Raw genomic sequence first — 23,168 nt, forward strand, 5'->3', positions numbered from 1 at the left:
TGTCAAATATGCAAATGTTAATCCGTTTTTTGCTGTAGGAATATTTATTCATGATTGTGCTTTGCTTTTAATAAAATATTAAAATGCAAAAAAAAATATTTAATTTGGAAAAATGTACACATATTTTACAATTGCCAAATTAATGGAAATAATTATTTGGCAAAAAGCTGTTTTCATGTCAAGACTGTTTCCTGCTGTTACATCATTTATGTAATTACGCAGAACATTGGCTGTCATAAAAATCAGGACATTTGATGCAATTACAAAACATCTACAGTGCGAATAAAACAAAGCATAAAAATATTGAACTATAAATTAACAAGAAATGCTGAACATGAAAAGGTACAACCATAAGAGGGGAGATTTCATTTGAATTTCATTTTTTCCACAAACAAAAACAATTCTGAAAAATGCTGGGAAAAAAACAGATTCCAATTGCACTTCAAGTTATTGAAATTTCGCAAAGCGGCACTGCTCTTCAGTCTTCAGAAAATAATGCCCCATAGTCCACACATTTTTATTTACCTTAAATAAAAAGTAGAGACTTTGGATTCAAATGCACTGTAACAGTTTTTAACCTTTTGTTGAATCCACAGAATAAACCTGTGTCTTCACCACCACATAATATGAGAACACTTCACTTCCGCCCACTAATAAAAGAATCTCTCCATCATTGCACTTCTGTGTAGATGCTACTCCACCCATAAAGTCTCAGCTGAACGATTCCTTGTTATATTCGAACGTCGTCCCAAAGTGGCTGGTGTTGCAGAGTTTGTGCAGAGTTTTTGATATTCCTTTCGGTCCACAGCAGAAAACACCAACACGTTTGCTGCAAGAAATGTGCACTTTACCCAAACAATCATCACTCATTTGGGTCCAGCCAATATTCGCCTGATAATCTCAAACTCCCATCCTTGTGCCAGTAGTTTACTTTAATTTCTTGTTAAGGTTTTAGCACTAGGCCAGTTTGCAATTTTCAATTAGCAGAAGGGTGTAAGTGGTGATCCAAAGATAATTTTCACAACACAGAGCAGTCAAGTCAGATTGAACACTTCCATAACCACCTTCATTTAATTTATGAAACCATGCTTTTTTAATACATGGTAGGTATGCTCTTGACACCAGAGTTTCCTTTAATATATGAGCAAAACAGGGATCATGAAATCAACACTACACTCACTGCTTATTGGCCTTCCCAATCTCTTCAAAGAGCAGCTTCCACCTAGGACGTCCAATAAGAAGTCTGGAATTAAGGGCCCTGTACCGCTCCTCTGAAATATTCTGTAAACATAAAATACAGAGCTCAGCACAAGAATCACCTTGGCAACACATAGACCACTAATCAGTTTTTACCAGGAAAGGTTTGTGGAAATAAATACCAGGGATGAACAACACCAGTAATGCTTCCACAGATCTTGCAGAAACAGATACACACTCTCCACCTCTGCTTGTGTCACGCGGCAGGCTGGCTCTCTAACCACTGCAGCGCAGCGCAGACTTTTACCTGTAACCCCTCTGCCTTGCTGAGGTACAGCTGGATGTTGAAGTAGTCCGGACGATTGTCCTGCCAGAGCTGTGCGTCAGGACAGGAAACGGGAAGTGAGTCAGAGAGAGGAAGAAAGACGGGAGATCAGAGAAGAGAGATAGGAAGTGATAGACCAAAATTGGAACAAGAAAGAGACCAAAATTGGAACAAGAAGAGAGACGACAGGAATAAAGAAAGGACATGAGTCAGTGGTATGCGAGAGGTACTGTGGCAGGGAGAAAAGAACAGCCTGCCCGGGGTCAGAGACCTTCACTGAGCAAGGGGGTCTCAGAGGTGACGTCCATCTCACATTCTGAACACCCCCCCCCCCCCCCAAATTACTTGCACACCTTTGACACCTCCATAAAAAAAGCGTTTCTAAAAGGCAAATGAGAGAAGTTTCTTTTGCCTTCGGAATTTCTCAGCATGTGTACACCAAGTCACGTGCAGCTGCATTTTAACCCATGCGTTGTGGTTGGAATGTGAACGAAAACAAAACGTCCCGGGACTAGTATCTACAGAGCTGAAGAGGGTGTCAAAGAAAACACAGCACTACGCACACATTCCACAGCTGTAACCAAGAGCAACACATGGGAGTCACGCGTGTACAGGAAGCTGATTCTTTATCAAAGATGAGCACGTGCTGCCTGTAGATTCTTTCAAATCAACAGTAAACGCATATTAGCAAATAAACATATTATTTAGTGTGGCTGCTATGTTCCTCCATGTACACAGTCAGTTTTAAATATGCCATTAGCATCGTCATGGACAAATTACAGTTATATGTGGCATACACTAACACAGTTGTAAAACTCACTTTCATTGCTGAAGCCAATCCTGTCTGAACTACAGCTTAAATCTGTCTCTAGGTCGCGCAGTACTCAAAGTTCAAACTGCATAGAATCAAAGCCACATGTATAAAGAAATGTTACATGAAAGTTAAAGTTAGCGTTCTTGAAAATGATCTGTCAAAGGCACGCACTGCCAGCGGTGGTGAAGGCAGAGATTGCCCTCTCTTTTACCTTCTGATGCAGGGCACACAGCAGGTCAGCAAACCAGTAGAAAGCCTGCAGTTCCCTGCAGATCCAGATGAAATAAATCCTCCGGAGTTTGTACTGCTGCCACTCATCCCTGGAAAAAAAAAAAGTCACACACATACACACGCTCAGGTATATATACACACACACACATACACACGCTCAGGTATGTACACACACACACAAACACACAGGCACAGACACACACACACACACACACACACACACATACACAAACTCATAGACATAGACACACAGTACAAAAAAAGAATGCATCCATCTAAGAACAGATGCATATGCACATGACCGCACATACGTACATACATACAAACACGTGCACATATACAGTCATTGAGAAAATGCAATAAATCCAAGCCAGTAAAACAGACTACTTTTATAACCAGGCTAGCAGGGAGTATTCATACGGTAAGGCTATGCAATCCAGGCGCACATGGTCATTAAAATGCAGAATGAGATCATTCAAACTTGTTCTCAAAAACTGTAAACTACACAGCCTTTTACCCACGGGCTGTTTTTCAAGTTATAGCACAGGCTCTGTAGAACCATCACAGCCTCCACCCGGCACCACACAGGACTCACAGCAGAGCGTTCAGCACAGAGGCAAAGGGGGTGACTCCAATCCCGCCTGCGACACAGAGGCTGACTTCATAGCTAAACACTTCCTCAGAGGCACTCCCAAAGGGCCCGTCAACGTACAGCCTGCAGCACAAGGAGAGAGGCGGGGGAGGCTGAGCTTTTGCCTAATCAGGCAGCAGGAAGAGACCAAAAGACTGCAGACACCAACAAAGAGTTAGGGACAGCAGGATCGAATGATGCTCCAAGGACAAAAACAGACACATAGCAAGGTCCAATCAGTAGTCTGTCCCTATCAGGATAGAAGGGCAGGTATTGCAGAATCGGAGAAACTTCAGCATGCATAAATAAGGGCATGGCATAACTAGAGAGCATGGGAAATCACTGTGCCTCTTAATCACTGTCCTACCGCTTGCATCTTGAAACTGACCTGCAACAGCAAGATAGTACATGGGAAATTTCATACAGGATACATTCAAGAAGATAAGGTAACAACAGGATGTATAACAAGACAGATCTCATTCACATGATTCAGATAGACAGGATATTGGTCTGCCCTTTGACTCAAAGTCCACAAACAGAAAGCATTTGCAGGACTGAGCATGTTCACCTCCCCCTTTCCCCTGTCCCCTATCTGAGACCTTTATCTCCCGAGGTTTACTCTCTGCTTAGTCCAAATACGTATGAGTGAGGAGAACCACATGTCCACACATACAATATACTCAGAGGATCATTCCTGATGACTGCAGTACTTCTTTTTTGTCTATGATCCACAGAAAATCTATTCCTTTGCCAATTTTACTCACGATGAAGTCCTCTTCCCTAAAAGTCCAGACCGTCAATTCCCATGCATTTATTTGTATTCAAAGCACAGCCTAAGTGTGGAACACACATTTAAATCATTTTTACAAGGGGTGTCCTCTGGCTCCATCAACATCACTTAACAAGATGAAAAATATAGAGTTAATTGCTTTTCAGATTTTACACACATAAATCAAACCCCACTCTGCCTACTTATTCTTAAATCCAATCACAGTTAGCCGACAGACAGCGCACTGTTCTCACTGTCAGTTCTCTCTGGCCCTTTTGATGATAAGGATGATGTCCTGATGATTATGGTGTTCATTATGAAGGATCACGCTGATGATGATAATGATGGGTGGTAGATGGTAATTATGGTGACGGTGATGAAGATGGTGGTAGTTATGATGATGATGATGATGATGAAGAAAGGGACTGAATCTGACCTCTGCACCACCCCATTCAGAACCCTAAAATGTGGCACTGTGTATAATCCAAACGCTACCCCTGCTTTTCCATCCCATCGCTGCGATTGCAACACCTGTGGGAAATTTGACATAACTGCTTAAGGAGACCAACAAATATCACAGAAACACACCAGAGTACGCCATTTCCCCCATTCCTGGTGCCTCGTTTTTGGCTGGACCGCAACAGCAGGGCCAGCCCTACAAACGCAAATGTCTGTGACTGAGTGGTGAAGTCACACCATTGGTCGACCAAGTTATGATCTTACACCATTGGTCGGCCGGATCACGTGTGTTAGGTCCAGCCATATACTAGGTTTTAACATGGTCTTGTTTCAAAAGCCCAGCAAACGGAACTACATGTTTCACAGAGCTTAATTTGTGCACATTAACAGCAAGGAATTTCCCTATCCCTAAAAGGGGAGAGAATGGGTGTTTGTGAGACGAGGGGGAGGGTTATTGTAATGTGTGTGTGTGTGTGTGGGGGGGGGGGGGGGTGCGCCTGAGGTAGTTACATGAGAGTGTGAATTGAGTCAGAACTGGAACGGATCACCCCGTCTTCTCTCATCAACAGCCAAGAGATGGAGAACAATGTGGGAGCCAGCTGTGCCATGCCTCGGGACAGCACACACCTGCAACAGCTCTTCAGGGGAGAAACAGACAGTTCCCAAAACAGACAGGGCCCTATTCTCTCCCAAAGGGGGGGGGGGGGGTGCCTGCATAGCACAGACCCCAGCCAGCCCCATGGCCACTGTTTATCCGGACAGACACCACACAATCTTTACGCAGAGAAAAGGACAGAAACAACAAGCGGAGAGGGTTTTGGTGTTCTCACACCAGCGCGAAAGAGGCAGGAAGGGGGGGGATTTTGCACCCCTGTCAAAAAGCTGCGACCTTTGACCCCACTGTGTTTCTGAGCCGTCATGGGAACTCACGTCACCATGCGTTGTGATGATGGCAAGCTCTGGTGGCACATAAGAGAGCTTAATGTGACTATAGAGGGGGAGAGTTTCGTTTTTTCTGCTATTCTCCGCTTCACTTTCATCTGTTTGGCACGAACCAAAGAAAAGACAAAGAATGTGATGGAAAACCAAAAATGCGCATCAGTTTCAATGGGGAGTTAGTCTTCAGAAGGGTGATGTTAAGGAATGTTTAAAATTTAATATGCCGTTCCTACAATTAGTTTCTTAGGCGTTTATATTAAAAAAAACATTACATATATATATACTCGTAATTAAGAGAACAGTCTTTTGTATCAGACAGCAACAATTCAGATCCAAACACCTCAACAGCACTTTCAGTAAGCCAAGTCTTTTCACTCTGCGTCCGACCAGCAGACCTGCACAGTGTCTGACCAGAGGACTGCGCAGCTGCTGCAGCTGCAGGCAGTGGATTAACCAAAGGAGCAACTACTGAGCGAGGGTGTATAAACCACAGAGTTGCTGATGCTCCGGCACCAGCCACTGTGAAAGCGGCTGGTCGTGAGAAAGTTCTGTCTCTAATGCAACCTTCACCTTCATCACACACAAAAACTGTCTGAGCCAATTAAAAACTCCAGGAAGTGAACTATCCCTCTAGACCCAGCGCTGTCCTCAACTACACATTAACCCACAGGTCACACAGTCATATCCGTGAGGAGATTATGCAGCCACAAAAGAACTTCAGTTTAGCACATCTTACTTATTAGAACAAATTAAGAGCTTTGAAATATGGATATCATAAGTAAGGAACAACATTCTCCATTTATTTATTTTGGTTATATGGTATTCATTTTCCTGTAATGTTAACTGACTTTGCAGCGAGTTAATTATTGATTATTAGTTCATTATGTACCTCAAAGTCTCTGACACATGATACACATGGAAAATACTACATCAAGTGGAATACACATACATGGTCTCACTCTCTCTCATGCAGTCAGGTACTCTTTACCCTAACCGTAAAGGTCAGCAGAAGCAGGAATTTTGGCTGTGGTTCCAGTTGGATTGTGTGGCTCGCCTGAACACACAACACTGCTCCCAGGAAAAGCCCTGCCTTTGTGTTGTCCAACTCATAGCTCCCACCCCCCCTCATCCTCTGGATACAGCTGGCGTTCACAGGCCCACTTCAAACACAGGAGTGAATCAGACCAGAACCCTTAACCTCTACACTTCTCTGGTCTGCTTTAGCTTAATAAGGTACATGTGACCACATACCATACCCTTAAGTGGCTCCCAGACCAAAGGTGTTTCCTTTGACAATTTGGGCCCATTCATTGTGTTGTTTGGCATTTCCACACCAACATCGTGCAGTGACTTAAGGAAGTGTCTGAGCCCATGAACACCAAACAGATTTATGCCATATTAGGGAAGAAATAGAGAAGAAACAGGAAATCAAAGCGAGTTGGGGGGGGTCACACTGTGGGAAGAAAACAGCATGGAGGCAGAGGAGGAGGACACCACTGACAGTAGCTTAATGCAGCTTCATGTTAGAACCATGCCGCACAATCTTTCTCTACGGAGTTGTGTTGAACTTACTTGGGATATTTCCTTTGCTGAACAATGGGAAGAATCTCAGAATCCATGCTTGGATCAGGAAGCAAAAGTTCTGTGAACCGCTCTGGGAAGAAGCCAAACGAAATGCTTCAGGGACAGAGAAGAGGATGAAACAAACCACCGAAAACAATAAACTCTGCTAAACCTTGTGTTGAACAATGCAGAAGGAACAGCTTTCTACTTGTGCGCTAATTTGTTATGTAGTCATTGCATATCCATGTCTGGCCAGGGACCCCAATAGTATGCTCAAGGACCCACAGGGGTCTGTGGACCTGTTCAAAACCCAAACTTCTGAAACAGGAGTGTACTACTGGAGAACTACTGGAGTCTAAACTACTGGAAAGCCATAATAGAGCAGTCCAAGGGACAGTTTAGAGTGCCCAATTCCTTTTTTCTTTTTTTGGGGTGACCCCATTTCGACACAGGATACATGGCAGTCAACTTGCACACTTGTCCTACCCTGATAAAACAGCACATTCACATTTATTCAAACTTATTCAGATTCTTATTTAACTTCAAAAATGCTGAGTTGGTGTGAAGCTGTCACATCCTGGGGGTCTTAGGAAATTGTTCACCCCAACATGACAAAGAGGTGCAAACACCCCCACGCCCCACCCCTGGCAGCTGCCAGAGTGAGACCGTATCCACTTTTCCTCAGCCCAAATGAGTTCAACGTGCCTGTAAAAACAATGTCCAAGTCCCTGAGAAATCCATGTGGCAGGGACTTCTCCACCTCTCCTAATGCTAGCCGTGGAGAGGTGGAGAGGTTGGAGTTTGACCCCTGGTAAACTGAGCCCGCCTGCGCACTTTCCGTCGCTCAGCAGTGACTCACCAGTCCAGTCTCCAAGCACTCGGAGATGGATCCCAAATGTGGCCTTCTTCGCTGTCGGACACTGAAAGGCAAGACACATGAAGAGTCACATGCAGTGCCTGGGAAAAGACAGGAATGTGCAGAAAATGTGTGAGAACTGAGCGAAAAAGCATGATCCACAGACCCCTCTGATACGGGCATTCAAAAGGAGGGAGAATATATGCGATGCGAGGGAGCAAAGCAACAATCTTTACAGTTTAAATGCGTTTCAACTCTGGAAAAAGGCACACTTGACACTTCATTTATCATCAACTACAACAAGTAAAAATGGGCCATTTAGGATCTGACTGAGCCTCATTCGGATGGGAAAGGCCCAGGAAAAGGGGTACCATTCCCCGTCTGATGCACAGGGGCTCAGCCCGAGCAGCCGGCACGTTTCCTTGCCCTCCTCCGAGCTTCGGGAAACGTGCTACACCCCGGAGGAGCGTGCCTGAGCACAACCCGTTTGTGTTTGGTAAGGGAGGGGCAGTCTGCGGTCGTCCCCCTCACACGCACGAGAGAAAGCAGGCAGCCCCCCGGAGGAAGTAAAACCACAGGCCGACAGGAAATGGTGGTTGTGGGCAATGGGGTGGTGTTTCTGAGGCAATGATCTTGTGAAAAATATGTGTAACTGTCCTGTTCTGAATGTAATAAGAAATATAGACAAAGAGAAATAGTCATGCTTCAGTGGTGGGGTGAGGGGGGGGCTATGCGAAAAAAATAAAGCCAGTCTCTGTTTCTCTCTCTCTGCTCTCACACACACACACACGTTTGAGCACACACGCACACACACACACACACACAACAGCTGAGAGCAGCAACAGGCAGGACATGCTGAGGCCTGTTGAAGCAGAACTAAGTAAAGCTTTATATATGACACCAAGTATTTTGGCTGTCAAATGTCAAGAATACATGCCAGGACATTGCCAGAAAGAAAAAATAAGAAGCAGCTGCAATAAAATAATAAATTAATGAGTATCATTTCTAGTTTCATGGCCAATTGATGCTGTAAATGACATCTTTCGTCACTCACGACTGAGGTCAGTATCAAATATAGTTGGAACATGCTCCAAGGCATCAGTCACACTGACAACAAACAGAAGTACAATGAATAAGATCACATCTGCTGATGTGAAAATGGTTTCCTCTAACTTTCAACTATTAAAAATATATTAATTCCCACTATCAATATTAATTCAAACAGACTTGTATTCTGCATTCTGCTTTGATTGATGGAGGAAGATATGACTAGTGAAAAATGTACAACCACTCTGAAACATTTCCATTTAATTTTATACAGCTCCTACAGGACAAATAAAACTGAGGGTTATGCTAGCAGCTCTGAAAATTTTATATAAACTATAATTAAATTCAGTTTGAATATGAAGGATTGCAATTCAAGGAGTGATGTAAGAAAATGTTTTCATTAAAAATGTGATGTGGACTGCATTCCATGAGAAATAGAAATAAATTCACAAAGTGAAACTCCTGCATCAGGAAGTCAAACAGAGACTGCTAAAGCACTGATACATGATGTATATATGCACACGTATGTGCATGTATACTCTTATATACCTTTGAATATGCATGTGTTAGTGTTTTTATGTAGACTAAAGTGTTAGTAACACCGCCGCTTGTTAAGCAGTTCCTGAAAGTAATTAAACTGTTTAAGGACCCATCGACTTCCCTCAGAACTCTAGAACAATAAGGCATTTTCCCATTGGCTCCTGTTCCCAGCTGTGCTGTTTGGCAGGGGAGCAGTCAAGTGCTCAGTCAAAGGTATGAATGAATACTTTCATAAAACGTTCAGCCTTTAAAAAAATAGTGCCCCTGGGGCCCTTTCATCTGTCCCACACCTGACGTGACCAAGGGGTAATTTCTGAGGGGATTTAGAAAAATACAGATGCATTATAGTCTATTACACTCAGCCTTCCACTCCACTCCCACTCTCATGAGACTTTCTCTCTGCTGCATAATCAGAGCTGGGCTTGTGGCTTGTAATTTCCCCCTTAGCAGGCTAGTGTTGCATTCAGAGTTCACTGACAAAGCCCATGACACATCTGAACATTGCTTGAGCTATGGGTTTGTGGTATCCAGACACAGTCTGAATCTTTTGTAAATGAATCATCACACACAAGTATTGCTTTATGTTGCCACCAGAGTTAATGGGGTTTTTTTCCAGGCATATGAAGACATCATCCCAACATTATCAATTACAAGGACGCATTGACCAGTTAAACTGTTTGAAGAAATCCATTCGAATGACTTCAGAAACCTGTGATCAACATCACAGCACACATTCCTACTGAATCTGCAGACAATGATCTGCGAGAACTGGCTAAATATATAAAAAGCTGAGAATTTGCCAACAGTGTAATTCCTGCTGACTTCAAATTATCTTATTTCTTTAGTTTACTTGAAAATGCTTAAAATCCCATTGGGATACTCCAGCCTGGTAATTATGATACAAAAGCTTCCAACACAGAGGTCTCATGCAATCCTTCTCCAGCTTTACAGTTAATACACTTTATAATGTGCCATAATGATTAGATAACACCTTATTTGATTACATAAAATTGATATTTCCTGTGACTCTTTAAAGGAATTCAGTTTGCATATCTCTAGGAGGTTGTTTTCTGGAGGCAAGTTACTTCCAAATTATTTCAGATACTTAATTATAGTTTCCACATGGATGCACAAATTTTTCTTCTTAATGATATGTCTGTACCTCCACTTTCAATCTTACATAAGAGAACGTTCTTGCCCAGTGTCAAAACTCTTACCCTGTGGAGGAGAGGGGTTGTCTTAAGAATGCCATATCATTTTCTCATTTTTGTAGGTAAATAAAATTAAAATAAAAAGGCAAATAAAAATAGTTTTCAATCAACTTTCACATTTAAAAAAAAAAAACTTACCACTGTCAAAGTGAAGGGGTGGCCTTCAAACGATGAAACGTTCGGACAGTTCAAAACAACGTACTGAAAGACAACAGTGTGTGAGATTCTGAACATGTAGTTTGTTCAACAGAGCACAATATCAGTGTACATCCTAGTGATTTGAGTAGCTTTTACCAAACTGAAGGTCATGAGAAGGTTAAAAGTAAAAAATAATTTAATTCACAGTAACACCAATGAAAATATGATTAGAAAGTATCTTAGGTTATTCATTTTGATGTTTCAAATGTGTTTATCATTTAACTGCCAGGGCTTCTCCTTGCCTATATAACCGTACATCTAAAACATCCAAAAACATTTTATCAAAACAAATAACATTTGTTATTTTTTAAAACATTCTGTCACTTTTTGAAGAAAACACAGCAGTACCACAAGCAGTAGGTCATAGATAATTAAAGAGATTTGTCGTCCTGCAACCTTTCAGGCACCTGAAAGTACCAATGTCCAGCCATTATCTCCTTTTCCCATCTCTCACCTGTCCAGGCCTGGCTTTGAAGTTCTTTTTCACCATGCGCACCTCAATGACATCACAGGGGTGGCTGATGACTGACACAATGGTGACTGGTGTGCTGCTGCGGACATACCTGTACAGCCTCTCGGCACAGTACAGACACAGCGGCCCTGAAACCCACAGCCAGGTCTGCACGGAAGAAGAGCACAGTGTCAAAACAGCATCAAATCCTTGGGCTTGAGTTTAACCACCGAACCAGCTTAAGTTTCTATACAGTACTGTACTATGTCAGAAACAGAACTTACACAGCCAGTATAACACCACAGTAGGAATGACAGCAGTCATAACACAATTTATAATGCATAATAAGCACGAAGGAGATAAGTGGAAGCAGAAAGCTGCCTGCTAGCATAACAGATGACTAATAAGCATAACACACTTCTAATTAGACTGGAATGGCTCATACTGCTATGCTTTTGGAGAGTGATTTCCAACCCTGCTAACTGATATTATTTGGCTAATGCACAGTCGATACAGCACAATATATGCACAAGAGCATGATAAGAATTTCTGCCACACAGGTTAATAATTTAAAAATGCCCCAAGAGAAACTTGTTTTAATTTACTCATGTTGTGCAAGCTAGCTAAATTAAGTGCTTCTTCTATGAATCTAGAAATGAACCTACCAATGACTGTGTAAATACTACGATGAATAAGCCACACAAATGCACCTTGCTCAAGGGTACAACAGCAGGTCTCTACCTGGAAATCGAACATGTGATCTTTAGGTTGCAAAATCCGTTCTTTACCCATTATACTACAAAATCGGTTCTTTACCCATTATCCTACACGTCCAACCAAAATGTTTTCACATGTCATTGGGCAACAAATAAATAAATGTTAAAATTGAGTTGCTCTACAAACAACTGGACAAAGGCCCACTTTAAGATTAACATTTAAATAGGTGTTGTTGAATAATAAAACACAACATAAATGAAAAGAAAAATGCAAAACACAAGAGAATTAGGCTAATTTATAAAGGGAACAAAAGGCATGACCGCCAACTAAACAGGTTGGGAAACAAAAGTATATATCCAACAGTTTGAAAATGTTATAGGCTGCAACATTTTTGCTACCCTCCTCAGCTTGTCCGTATCTCTCAACTGTCCAACATCCTTCGACAGGTGAAACACCCTCCACACAGCCAATGAGAAGCACATTAACAATGGTACAGGACTCACATCTGCCTCTGAAACTTAGGACGTCCTAATTACCCATAAATCGAAACGGGGACTGCGGCCAAAAAGAGGTTCAGGAAGACGATGGTGATGGCAGAGGAAGGGGGAACACACAGGGGAACAGGGCAGAGTCAGCCAGTAATTACATAAAGAAAAACTCCATCTCCTGCCCCCCCCCCCCCCCCCCCCAACCACAAATATAAAAACTGAGTTCATTCCTGCCGCTGATAAGCTGAGGTCAGGACTGCTGCAGAGCTATATGGTACAAACTCCCCTGAGCGAAGAGCTAAGCAATATTATAGAACTGTATGACACAGATCGAACAAATCAGCTTCATGAGCTGTACAGACCACTTGGTCTTTTGGCAGTGAACACAGACATAAATGGATTTTACAGCCAAATAACAAACCCTGGACACATATCCTCAGTCCTGACTCAAAACTAAAACCTTGTGTCTTGTAAATGAACACAGACTCATATCAAGGTCACAAAAAGGACCAGAACTAGGCACCGATCCAAAGCCACATGCACCTAAAAAGGAAATTCTCTCTTAGCCTGTAGTTTTCAACACTGCATTTTCTTCCTTGAATAACTGTATCAGCATTTGGAAGTTTTGACACACGGGGTGCTGCTGGTCCCACAGGTGGCAGAGGCCATGCGCGCTGTCCCTCTGCGTTCTCTCACCTCAGGAAAATGGGCCTGGAACCGGGGTTCCTCCCTGCAGATGCTGTTGAATCCGTTCCTGCCTGTGGGTTGCTCAGAACCCGGAGGAACAGACTCCTGCACGAACTGCGGGCTCGACTCTGGGACGGTTCTGTTGGGCCGGAAGCAGCCTGGAGGGTGAGTGTCAACATTGGTCTGGTATTTCAGCACACCCCTAGAGCAGCACAGAAAAAATACAAATCAATGGCCCATTCTCTAGTGCTCTCCAGCACTGATTCCACAATTCCTGTGTGCTTTCCTGCATGAGAAGACAGGAACACAGGATAAGAACTGAAACGTGCATCCAAAAACAATCACCATTTTAGTTCACTCTATTGAAAAGAACTGTTGCATGATTTCTGTTTTTTTTTAAATGTCAATCCACCAGTGTGGATTTATATATATTATTCCCTATTATAAACTTATGCCCCCAAAATCAATATCCCAGGATTCAGCTAATCAGGGCTTGACAGAGCCGTACTACGTTCCAGTGAAATGGCCATACACGGCCTGCCAATGTGAGCCCTTTGTCCCCATCGCAGTTTGACCGCAGTCCAGCCCCATGCATACCACACAAATCAACCCAATCGCCACCATTATTGAGTTTCAACTCAATTCACAAGACCCACATTTCCCAGCTAAATGTACATTTGTGCATCGTCCTGATAGCATGCCATCACCACGAGCTGGAAGAGCCCAACAACAAAAGCTATTTCAAAATGACATTTTTCTTCTGAAAGGGACACACAGACATCTGACAAAGAGGACAGCTGATGCTGATAAACACAAAATAATGCTCTGGTTCTTACCCAATAACATGCACAAGCAGCACAATGTAGAAGACAATAAAGAGGTTGTGCGTGTACCAGAATATTTCATAGCTGGAGACTCTGTGGGCAAACAAGCATCAGATTAATATTCATCGCCATGTGCAGTGTGTGCAGCATTGACAGCAAATACATGTCACAGGTCTAAATTATATCTGCTTCATTATAATAAATATCCATGTTTCACATTATCATACAGTACTGGGAAACACAAGATGCTGAATCATGCTGACTTTAGAAACTAGTAGTCATCCAAAACAAACCTGAGCCAATGAAATAAGTTAATATTCTGTTATCTTTATCTCCTAAAAAATAACATTCCTGTGTTCAGGTAGATTTAAAATTAAAGTTCTAGTTCTCCATTACTGCATGGCAACAAGATGTGACTAAAGGGGATTTGGTATATTTAGTCTTAACAACAGGAGAACTGGAGTGACTTTCATTTGTGTGAAAACCAAATTTCAGGGCTGCTGGGTGGCTAATATTTTTAAGGCAATTATGAGAACACAGTCTGGTATCAAACTCAGACCATGCCGTTCCCAACTGCAGCAGGCACCAATTATGCTTCACCCTGTGGCGCTGCTAACCACAGTCAGCAATGGCACAGCATGGACTCATTCCCAGGGAATGAGGGTTTCGACTCACTGGACCACAGAGGTCTCATCATGCACCAGTGACCCCTGCTGGTCTCGTCTTCCTCCCACTCATGTCTGTGCAGGCAGCCCAGCATGTCGAGTGCGGTGTGAAAAGGTGCAGCAAAGAAATCGCATGCTTCAGAGGAGAGCACATGCATGTTTGCAGCCTTCCTGACACAGCAATGGATGTTGCGGTGTGCTTTGCAGCAAGAGCAGGATTGGGCATTCCAAATTGGAAAAAACAAATCTTTCTGTATCTACACTGGCCCAATTAAACTGATGATATCATTACAATATATGTAGGTCCTTCTCTTTTTTCCAGTAAAGAGAATGGAGGTGTCCTTTAAATAGGAGACTGCTGTGTACTACTGACCGTAAGGTGCACTGTTGACTCGTTTTTAATATCTGCTTGAGGCTACAGAGTTAAATAAAGGGGCACCAGGGAAACACCCTCCCATTAAAGGGACAATGAGCAGGGTCCCTCTGTGGAGGTCATTTAGACCTAAGTACAGGGCAGTTGCATCCATAAATCACTGCAGTGATATCTAACAGCCAAAGCAGTCTTATCCCTTGTGAACCAATGCATTGTGTTCTCAATGCTTAAATAACAAGATAAAAAAAAACAAACATCAGTGCTGAATTTACCACATTATGGGTTCATCAGTCAGACAATTAAAGGAAACGTATGACAAGGAAAAATGCAATTATGCATCCATATTTTATAAAAGATCATTTTTAAAAGCCCAGCACCCCAAAACCCACCATATACTATTTGCATGCCAATAATCTCTAGAAACAGCCTTCTTGCTTTTCATCTCAGACAGCAAAGGGCCTAACAGAAAGCATAAGCCACTACCCATTCACAGGAGGCACGTTGTGGATTTGAATTAGGCTGAGGCTATGAGAGGAACTGCGTGTGTCTCAACCTTATGCAGTAGGAGGAGGCTGTGAACATCAGGAAGAGGATGAAGACCAGCAGGACACCAGTGACACCTGGGACTGTGGGACAAAGAGCATGAAGCAATGTAAGAAGGGTCCAGATCTACTGCTGCTGCTGCTGCTGCGCTAACGCGAGAGACCTGCTCCTCTGGGCTCTGCAGCACGCATGACATACACTCTCCCAGAGGAAAAGAATGAGAAATCACAGACACCAACCAAGACTCCCAGACACCCACCCAGGGGGCTTTGTTTTGGAGTGGAACAAGGAGGGACCTGTGGGGGTAGATTATTGTTCACTACTCTGTCTGGGACTCCCTTCATTGATTTTTCTTTACTGGGACAAACAGACATGCTGCTTCCCTTGAAGAAGAACCATATTAATCTCAAACACATTTGTCACCTCATTGTTCCCCAGGTTCCACTAACACACGCACACGCACACGCACACGCACACGCACACGCACACGCACACGCACACGCACACGCACACGCACACACAGTTCAGTTGACTCAAATGTTTTGAGGACTGCCTCCAAACACATGACTTGGGCAACTCAATCTATTAAAGTACTTACTGGTCTTTGTGGCTTAAGTTAAACTCTATTTTACTCTTTTAAATAGACTCATTCCTTTTTTTAAGTTGGCACCACTCAATTAATTTAGTAGAACTGTATTCATGAAAATGTGGGGACATCCTAGCCACAAGCAAAAAAAACAAATGTCATAAAGACATTACCAATTTCTAAAGATAGTTTATGGAGGTAATGAAAAATTCACAGATGTCAACCAGGGTCAAGATTAAAGACTTCAGAACATAAAGGACTTATACCTACCAAATTAAAATGGTACCTTTCCATGTCAAGATATGGACATGACGTCACATTCCACTGTGCAGATAAGAGAATTTCCTCAAAAAGACTATTTAAAATTTTGATTGCTCCCCTTACATATGATTTTTGCATCCAATTAATTCCAAGTTGGGGCTAGCATGGGTCATTAGCTGAGATCTAAATCACAAAGACTAAAAAACTGCACACCTGGTTTTTGAAAATCTCGGGGGGTTTTCACAGCACAGGAGATCAAAAGCCTTTCTGATCATGCGCTGGAAAATAAAAACAACCATCTTTCATTCTCCTGTTCATCTCCCCGGACTAATCTGCACACTCTCGACTGTGTTCACTCCCCGAGTCCCCAAAGCTTTGATTTAGCCGTTTCTGAGCATGCACAAGCTCAGGAAACTGCACTGAGGAAGGAGACGCAGTGTGAACAGGAAGCTCTCACCAGTGGTTAAGATAATAATCCGTGGATCCTGTGGGAGAATGCAGAGATTTCATTTTAGCGCGCAGCTCCGAAACGCAGTCGTAAAAGAGTCATGTTCTGTGTTAGGGGACAGTTCTTTACCTCTCCCTTGTGGTGCGCCATGTTCAGAGAGGGGAACTCCTCTGAGTACCTGGCCGAAAAGCTGAGAGCATTGGTCAAGTGGGCCAGCACGTGCACCACTGCAGGGAAACGGACCGAGACAAAAACAACACAAGTCGAGCTGCGGCTCATTTCACGGTCTCGCTCTCAGGCGAGTGAAGTTTACAGTTCCAGCCACTTCAAAAGCCACAGTCCGCTCTAAAATCAACATTCTCCACAGCACACAGCATTCCCCCTGCCCAACAGAAACCACAAATGAACATACAATCTTGTGCGAGCAATGACTGACATCACAGCCCCCCCCCCCCCACCAACACGAAGAACAGCACAGCCATGCTCTGAATAAGTAAGATCATTCTATTCACTGGCTGATAAGACTCCTTCTACAGCTCTCTTTAGACGCTTTTGTTAGGAGGCCTTTAGAATGTTCCGCCTCCACAATTGTTCCCTGTATAATTGAATGCCTCAGAACTTTGGAACTCTGCAATTAGAAGGTGACCGCAATTCTCTCTGTCAGGAAGCAGAGCTCTTCCATTAACCCGCACTGAGAGGATGTGGGGGGGGGGGGGGGGTGTGTTGAGAGATGAACGGCTCCCATGATCTCAGCTGATGTCATTGCTTGGGGATTTCTCTCCGCTCTGTCCCCCTTGAAATAAGAGGGCAGTTTCCTTTTCCTCATTCTCGACTTGGTCTTTCTCGACCCAGAACATTTCCAAGTCCGCAGTAAAACCCCCTCCCCCCAGTCCCCCCCCATTTACCAGCTGGTTATCTGAAATCAGGAGGGAGGAATTGTGTTTTCCTTTTCAACATGAACAAAAAACAGTTAGTGTGTATACAGCATATACACACACATACTTGTTTTTAATATTATTTATAGCATTATTTATATTACTAAAAAAGAGTATTACTTCTGTTGTTACTATGTAGTTATTTTCATACATGTCATATACATATCATATAGTTTATATGGGTATACAAACTAGCTTTTGAGACATACATAAAAATGAGGCAAAGTCTATTGTTGTGTTGAGTTTGGTCCTGAAATAATATGGCACTAGCTAGCTCTGAGGCCCTGCAGTATTCCCGCACTGCCTGCCCCCTGCCCCCTGCCCCCGGGACGTCTGCTTCACAGACAGCAGCGTACACGCTCAGCTGAGAGGAATGCACACACATCACTCCCTCATTATAAAACCATTCCAAGGAACAAGCTCCCCCCCCTGCCCCCATAGGGGTGGCACTTTCCTCTGCACGAGTTCATATTTCCCCTGTTGTACCTTCTCAAAGACAAAAATAAATAACCCCCCCCCCCCACACACACACACACAACCTTGTGTTGTCTGATTGCACATGGACAACAGGCACAACTATTTTTAACAGTTACTTTTGTGTTAGTCAGCTAGTTTGTTTGCGCAAGCTCATTTGATGTCGAAAGGCTGAAGGACTCAATGGCTTCAATGGCTTAGTCAGCGCAAGTATCTTACCTGAAAAGACACAAATGGCAACACCACAGGCCACGTGGAAGGTCTTACTTTTATCCAAGAGCCGCCTACTTTTCCTGCTCATCACCTGAGAATGACACACATTTTACACATTAATATACAACAGCACTAATTACGCCAAATGTCCTGTACAATACTGCAACTCACAAGCTTTTCAGTTACAAGAAATGTCTAGTCAGTTTGACCAATTAATTCATCATTATTTAGTTTAACAAAGTTACACAACCAATTTTTTAACTTAGTGGCTACTTCCCCCGTTATTATGTAACAAACAGTATAAAATATTCAACTGGAGTGCGGTGCGGGAGTGAAGGGAATGAACGGCTTACTAAGCCACTGACCCACCACAGCTGCACGCGTGTCATTCCACAGGCAATACAATATGGCAGTTTGCATTTCAGTTAAAGAGGTCTGCCAACTGCACCAGCGCAGCTGACCCATGCACACTTTTTTTATACTTTACATCTTCTGGGGCCAATAAGACAAGTCAGCACAGGCCTATACCACCTTTCTTTGAAATGCCATATGCATTCATGAAATTGCTTGCCAGGTCTGGGCATTTGCTCTCCCAATTTATGATTAAGACAGGAATTCTGATGAATATTCATCTGCTATTCTCACGTGACGAGACTGCAATTAAAAGATTGTTTCCCAAGAAACCTCGAGGAGGGGGGAACATTTCCATTCCTTAATTGAGAGTAAGTCTAACTTCACAATATTTTCCACTTCATAATTCCTCCTACATTTTCTTGATGTTCTATGACATACTTCAGGGCAAACCTATCTATCCTATTACAGGGCAGCCAAGACACTGCTTATACCTACATTATATTCATTTGGAAGATACTTTTTCCAGTGTGACGTACAATATAGGATAAACAGAAGTGTGTCCACCTAATTAAAATGAGAAATAGTGTCAGACCTGGCTAACAACATTCCCAGTTAAGCAAGTAAAGATGCAACATCACTACAGCAACCAAGAGTAGCATAGTTAAGAGTAACCGAAGTACAAATTCTAAATACATGCAGACTATGTCCATAACAAGTCCTACGGAAAGATAGAAAGAGCCATGAGCAATAGAACCTAAAACTGAAGGCAATTTCCTGTGGAACTACACATGGCCCATGTCAGAAACAGCTGACATACTGCTAAGACAGATCAGCCTAAATGGGGCTCCAAAAGAACAAAGAGCCTAAGAATGTTCAGCAGCATCAGTGTTCTGAAGATAGCTGGGGAAAGCACAACTGCAGCATGACACTACCGTAGCACAGTAGATGCTCTTATCTAGCGCACCCTGCTCTCCTCACAGCTTCACATCGCATTATTGACAGTATATACTCATCTTCATTTCCATCGTGTTTCCCCCGTCACCAAATGTAACATGCTATTGCATCACCATTATGCCACCCATACTGACATAAGGAACATTGCAGTTGATGTGCAAACACCACTGCAAAATACTTGCCCACAAAACAGTAAGAACACTATGAGCCCCAAAGCATATTCTACAGAGGACAACTGGTTCCAATGAAAGCCACTTCCCTGCTAATCAGCAGGCACATGGTGAGAAGCGAGATGAAACCAGTTGTGTCCCAGTGCTGCACGCTCCCAGCCATGCCGACTGAACCATTCTGGAGCCCACATTACAAGCATTCAACCTGGGAACCTTTTATCCTGCCACTACAATTGATCAGCATGTGGCAGCATAGACTCAATGTGGTATTGGGGGCGTGAGGCCCCCCTTCCCCGCCCCCAAGCCTTACCTTATGAGAACCTCTGAGACAGGTGAGCAAGGAGCGACACATGGGCAGGAGGACCAGGCTGCAGTTGAGGTTGAGGACAGATGCAGAGGCCCGGCTAATACACAATCCTAGCTGAACAAACACAGGCAGGGTCAGAAACAAGGCCACACTAAATCTGGCATTACTGTACAGCACTACCCCACCCAAGACACGTAACACCTCGGGTCTAATCCATTTCATTCAGCACCCCAACAGCTGACAATCAAACCAGCACAAGCAGCACAAGAGATGGGGATCACACCGTTCAAATCACAACAAGCAATGCACACCACAGTACATGCCCCACTCTTTCAAACTGGTGATTCATTCATTCTTTTTTTAAGGAACAGGCAAGCACAATCTACTCACAAACAGCAGTTAAGTTTACAAACAGAGACAGACCAACCCAAATGTGTTTTCTGAATTTTGAACTGGAACACAAAACCAGGCTTGGCTTTACTGTAATCTTTGATCCAAACTAATTTCCAGGTATTCCAAGTTAAAGAGCGTGTATTTACATGCCCTTGCCATCCGGGAAAGAACACTCTTGCAATGTTGGTGAGTTTGCATTTTGCTTTCCTGTTCAAGGGTTCTCCCCCTACAAGTGGACAACACTCACACACCTACCACACCATATTCAAAGGGCTCAATGCTCAACTGGCTGTATATTCATAGTCTCAGAATTGATAAGGTTACTTTAATGTTACTGAATGAGTTCTAGCTTCCTAGCATTTAAGGAAGCACAACTCCTGGCTTTCACGTTATAAATATAAAGTCATAATCTAACATTGTTTAAAGACTTAATAAGATCAAAAAAGACAAATGCAAACGCATCACGTAGGGAAGCATTACACGCCAGGAAAACTCCAAAAATAAATAAATAAATAAATAAATAAACTAAGCTTAGAAACAACTGTAAGAACAACTAGGTCAAATGGGTTTGTTGCATAACAGAAACATGAATGAATAATACTTAATTGCATTGTCTATAACATTGGCTGGTAGATACTGTGATGTGATTGGCATTAGCCTTTCCTTTTATTGGGGGGGGGGCATAATAATCAAGACAGCCTTACCCCAAGCATCTTGTGGAGGTAATAGTATTGCGGACCACTGTAATACAAAATGAATGTTCTCCAAAACAACAAGGTATTTGCTCCGAGCCACATAACCTAAAAAAAATGCAAAACACAAAGATCAAATCACAATTAGTGAGAGATAGGCAAACTTGTGTTTTTTGTTTGTTTGTTTGTTTTTCTCCAAACTAACTTTAATCGTATTCCATTGTTCACAGCTTAGAGCCATGGACGAACAAGCACAGCAACAATTTAAATGTTATCAAGCAAGGAAACACATTCACGCACCCCTTTTGCATGCTGACCAGGTGAATTCTGAGTGAGCACGAACAATCGTTGAAGCATAGTCTTACCAATATTAGGTGTTTGCCACCTTCGTTCGTTATCCAACTTCTCCAAGACAAAGCCATATTTCAACAATATTTGTCAGCAAGTTTTCCAGTTTGGGAATTTACAGATATTCCCTTTCCCACTGCGTTCGACTTAAAAACTTTCCTCATACACTAATGGCGGTATAGCCTACAAAGCTCTTTTTAAGTCAGTCTTTGATCTGCATTCTATTTATTCGCATATTTGCACATTTGTCGCGTACTGTCCGCAAACGCAGTGCTCCACTGATTTATTTCTGAAGACCTTGCATTCTTCTGAGTCGGTTCCAGTGAGCACAGCCAGCGACAAAGCAGCTGCTGGACAAAAAGTTCTTTCTACAACTTGGCTAAACAGTGGTCTGCACGGATGTAAAACCAATAGATACTGCCGAGACCACTCCACCCGGAAACGAGCACTCCCCAGAATGCTTACACTGAATTAATTATGTGGGCTCGCATTCTCGCCCTTACTGTGTAGGCTGCGCTCCCTGAAATCTACATGTCAAGGACAATATATCCTATGCATCACATCTACTAATTCCATATCGTTTCTATGTCATTTTAACGTTTTTGAACGTAAATAATTAACTAGATACTGGTGTAATTAATATACAAAATATAGGTCCTATCGTTTAGATGAGCATAGATGACTAATGTAGGCTACTGAGAATTAAAGACAAGTTCCGAAGACACAAATTGAAGTAAATGTTTTATTATGAATATCTCCGTCTGTCATTATGTTACTCCAGGAGTAGCCTACACAATCAATTTGCAACGAAACAATAATAATACATTGTTGCCATTTTCAGAGGTAGGCCTACTGCTAACGGTTATGAACCTGTAATTGTCCAATTCAGATGGTCATATAGCACTCTTAATATGTCGCTGGAAAAACTGAACCAAAGGGAACCTGAGTCTGGTTATCTATCCTCGTTCAACACGCGATATTATTCTTCCCTGGTCACCCCTTGTAAAACAGAGTTAAATAGGCTACACGAGAGGCGAGTACGTACACATAGGAATTTACAGCAATAATACAATTGAAAACGGAAAAGTCGGCATTAATACACACAGTCAAGTTTTAAACGGAGACCGTTAACATGGTTTGCACTAGCATTATCATGCTTCTCCTGAAAAAAAATATAAATGCGAAAATACATTTAAAAATAATCGGATTATTAATGCAATTTGACGTAATTATGGTTATATATATATATATATATATATATATATATATATATATATATATATATATTTAATAGATTTATTTGTGGTATTTGATTAGGTTATATATCTGACGCCTTGCTTGAGATACAGTAGGCTACTTGGGAACTGGGGAGTAGTGTTTTAATGCAAGGCATTAGCGCCCTCCAGTGGATTTATGTATTTGGCTAAATTAGAATCTTATGAAGTCATTTGCAATACGGGTTTTGTAATAGGCGAAATATCGAAGAAAATAGAGGTTTCATCATA

The 23,168-nt window shown here is 42.6% G+C and overlaps 1 protein-coding gene across 2 annotated transcripts; it reads right to left on the bottom strand.

Annotated features, from left to right (window-relative positions):
- Positions 1-21: 21 nt before the first annotated feature.
- LOC135235999 (NADPH oxidase 4) lies at positions 22-22,142 on the bottom strand. 2 transcript variants are annotated; one of them, XM_064302113.1, is made up of 18 exons: positions 21,681-22,142; positions 21,328-21,423; positions 20,234-20,344; positions 18,452-18,536; positions 16,953-17,050; positions 16,833-16,860; positions 15,539-15,611; positions 13,960-14,040; positions 13,133-13,325; positions 11,235-11,399; positions 10,721-10,783; positions 7,788-7,848; positions 6,938-7,019; positions 3,163-3,282; positions 2,548-2,656; positions 1,505-1,573; positions 1,181-1,281; positions 22-829 (listed from the first exon to the last, which is right to left on the bottom strand). In XM_064302113.1, exons 1-18 carry the CDS (start codon positions 21,735-21,737, stop codon positions 712-714), a joined length of 1,710 nt encoding a protein of 569 aa, XP_064158183.1. In that variant the 5' UTR covers positions 21,738-22,142; the 3' UTR covers positions 22-711. The 2 variants fall into 2 exon arrangements, with proteins under 2 accessions (XP_064158183.1, XP_064158184.1); XM_064302114.1 differs by having other exon boundaries at positions 20,234-20,340; positions 21,681-21,716.
- Between the last annotated feature and the right edge of the window lie 1,026 nt (positions 22,143-23,168).

This window comes from Anguilla rostrata, chromosome 12 (genome assembly GCF_018555375.3).
Source record: "Anguilla rostrata isolate EN2019 chromosome 12, ASM1855537v3, whole genome shotgun sequence".
In the NCBI taxonomy this organism is placed as follows: domain Eukaryota; kingdom Metazoa; phylum Chordata; class Actinopteri; order Anguilliformes; family Anguillidae; genus Anguilla; species Anguilla rostrata.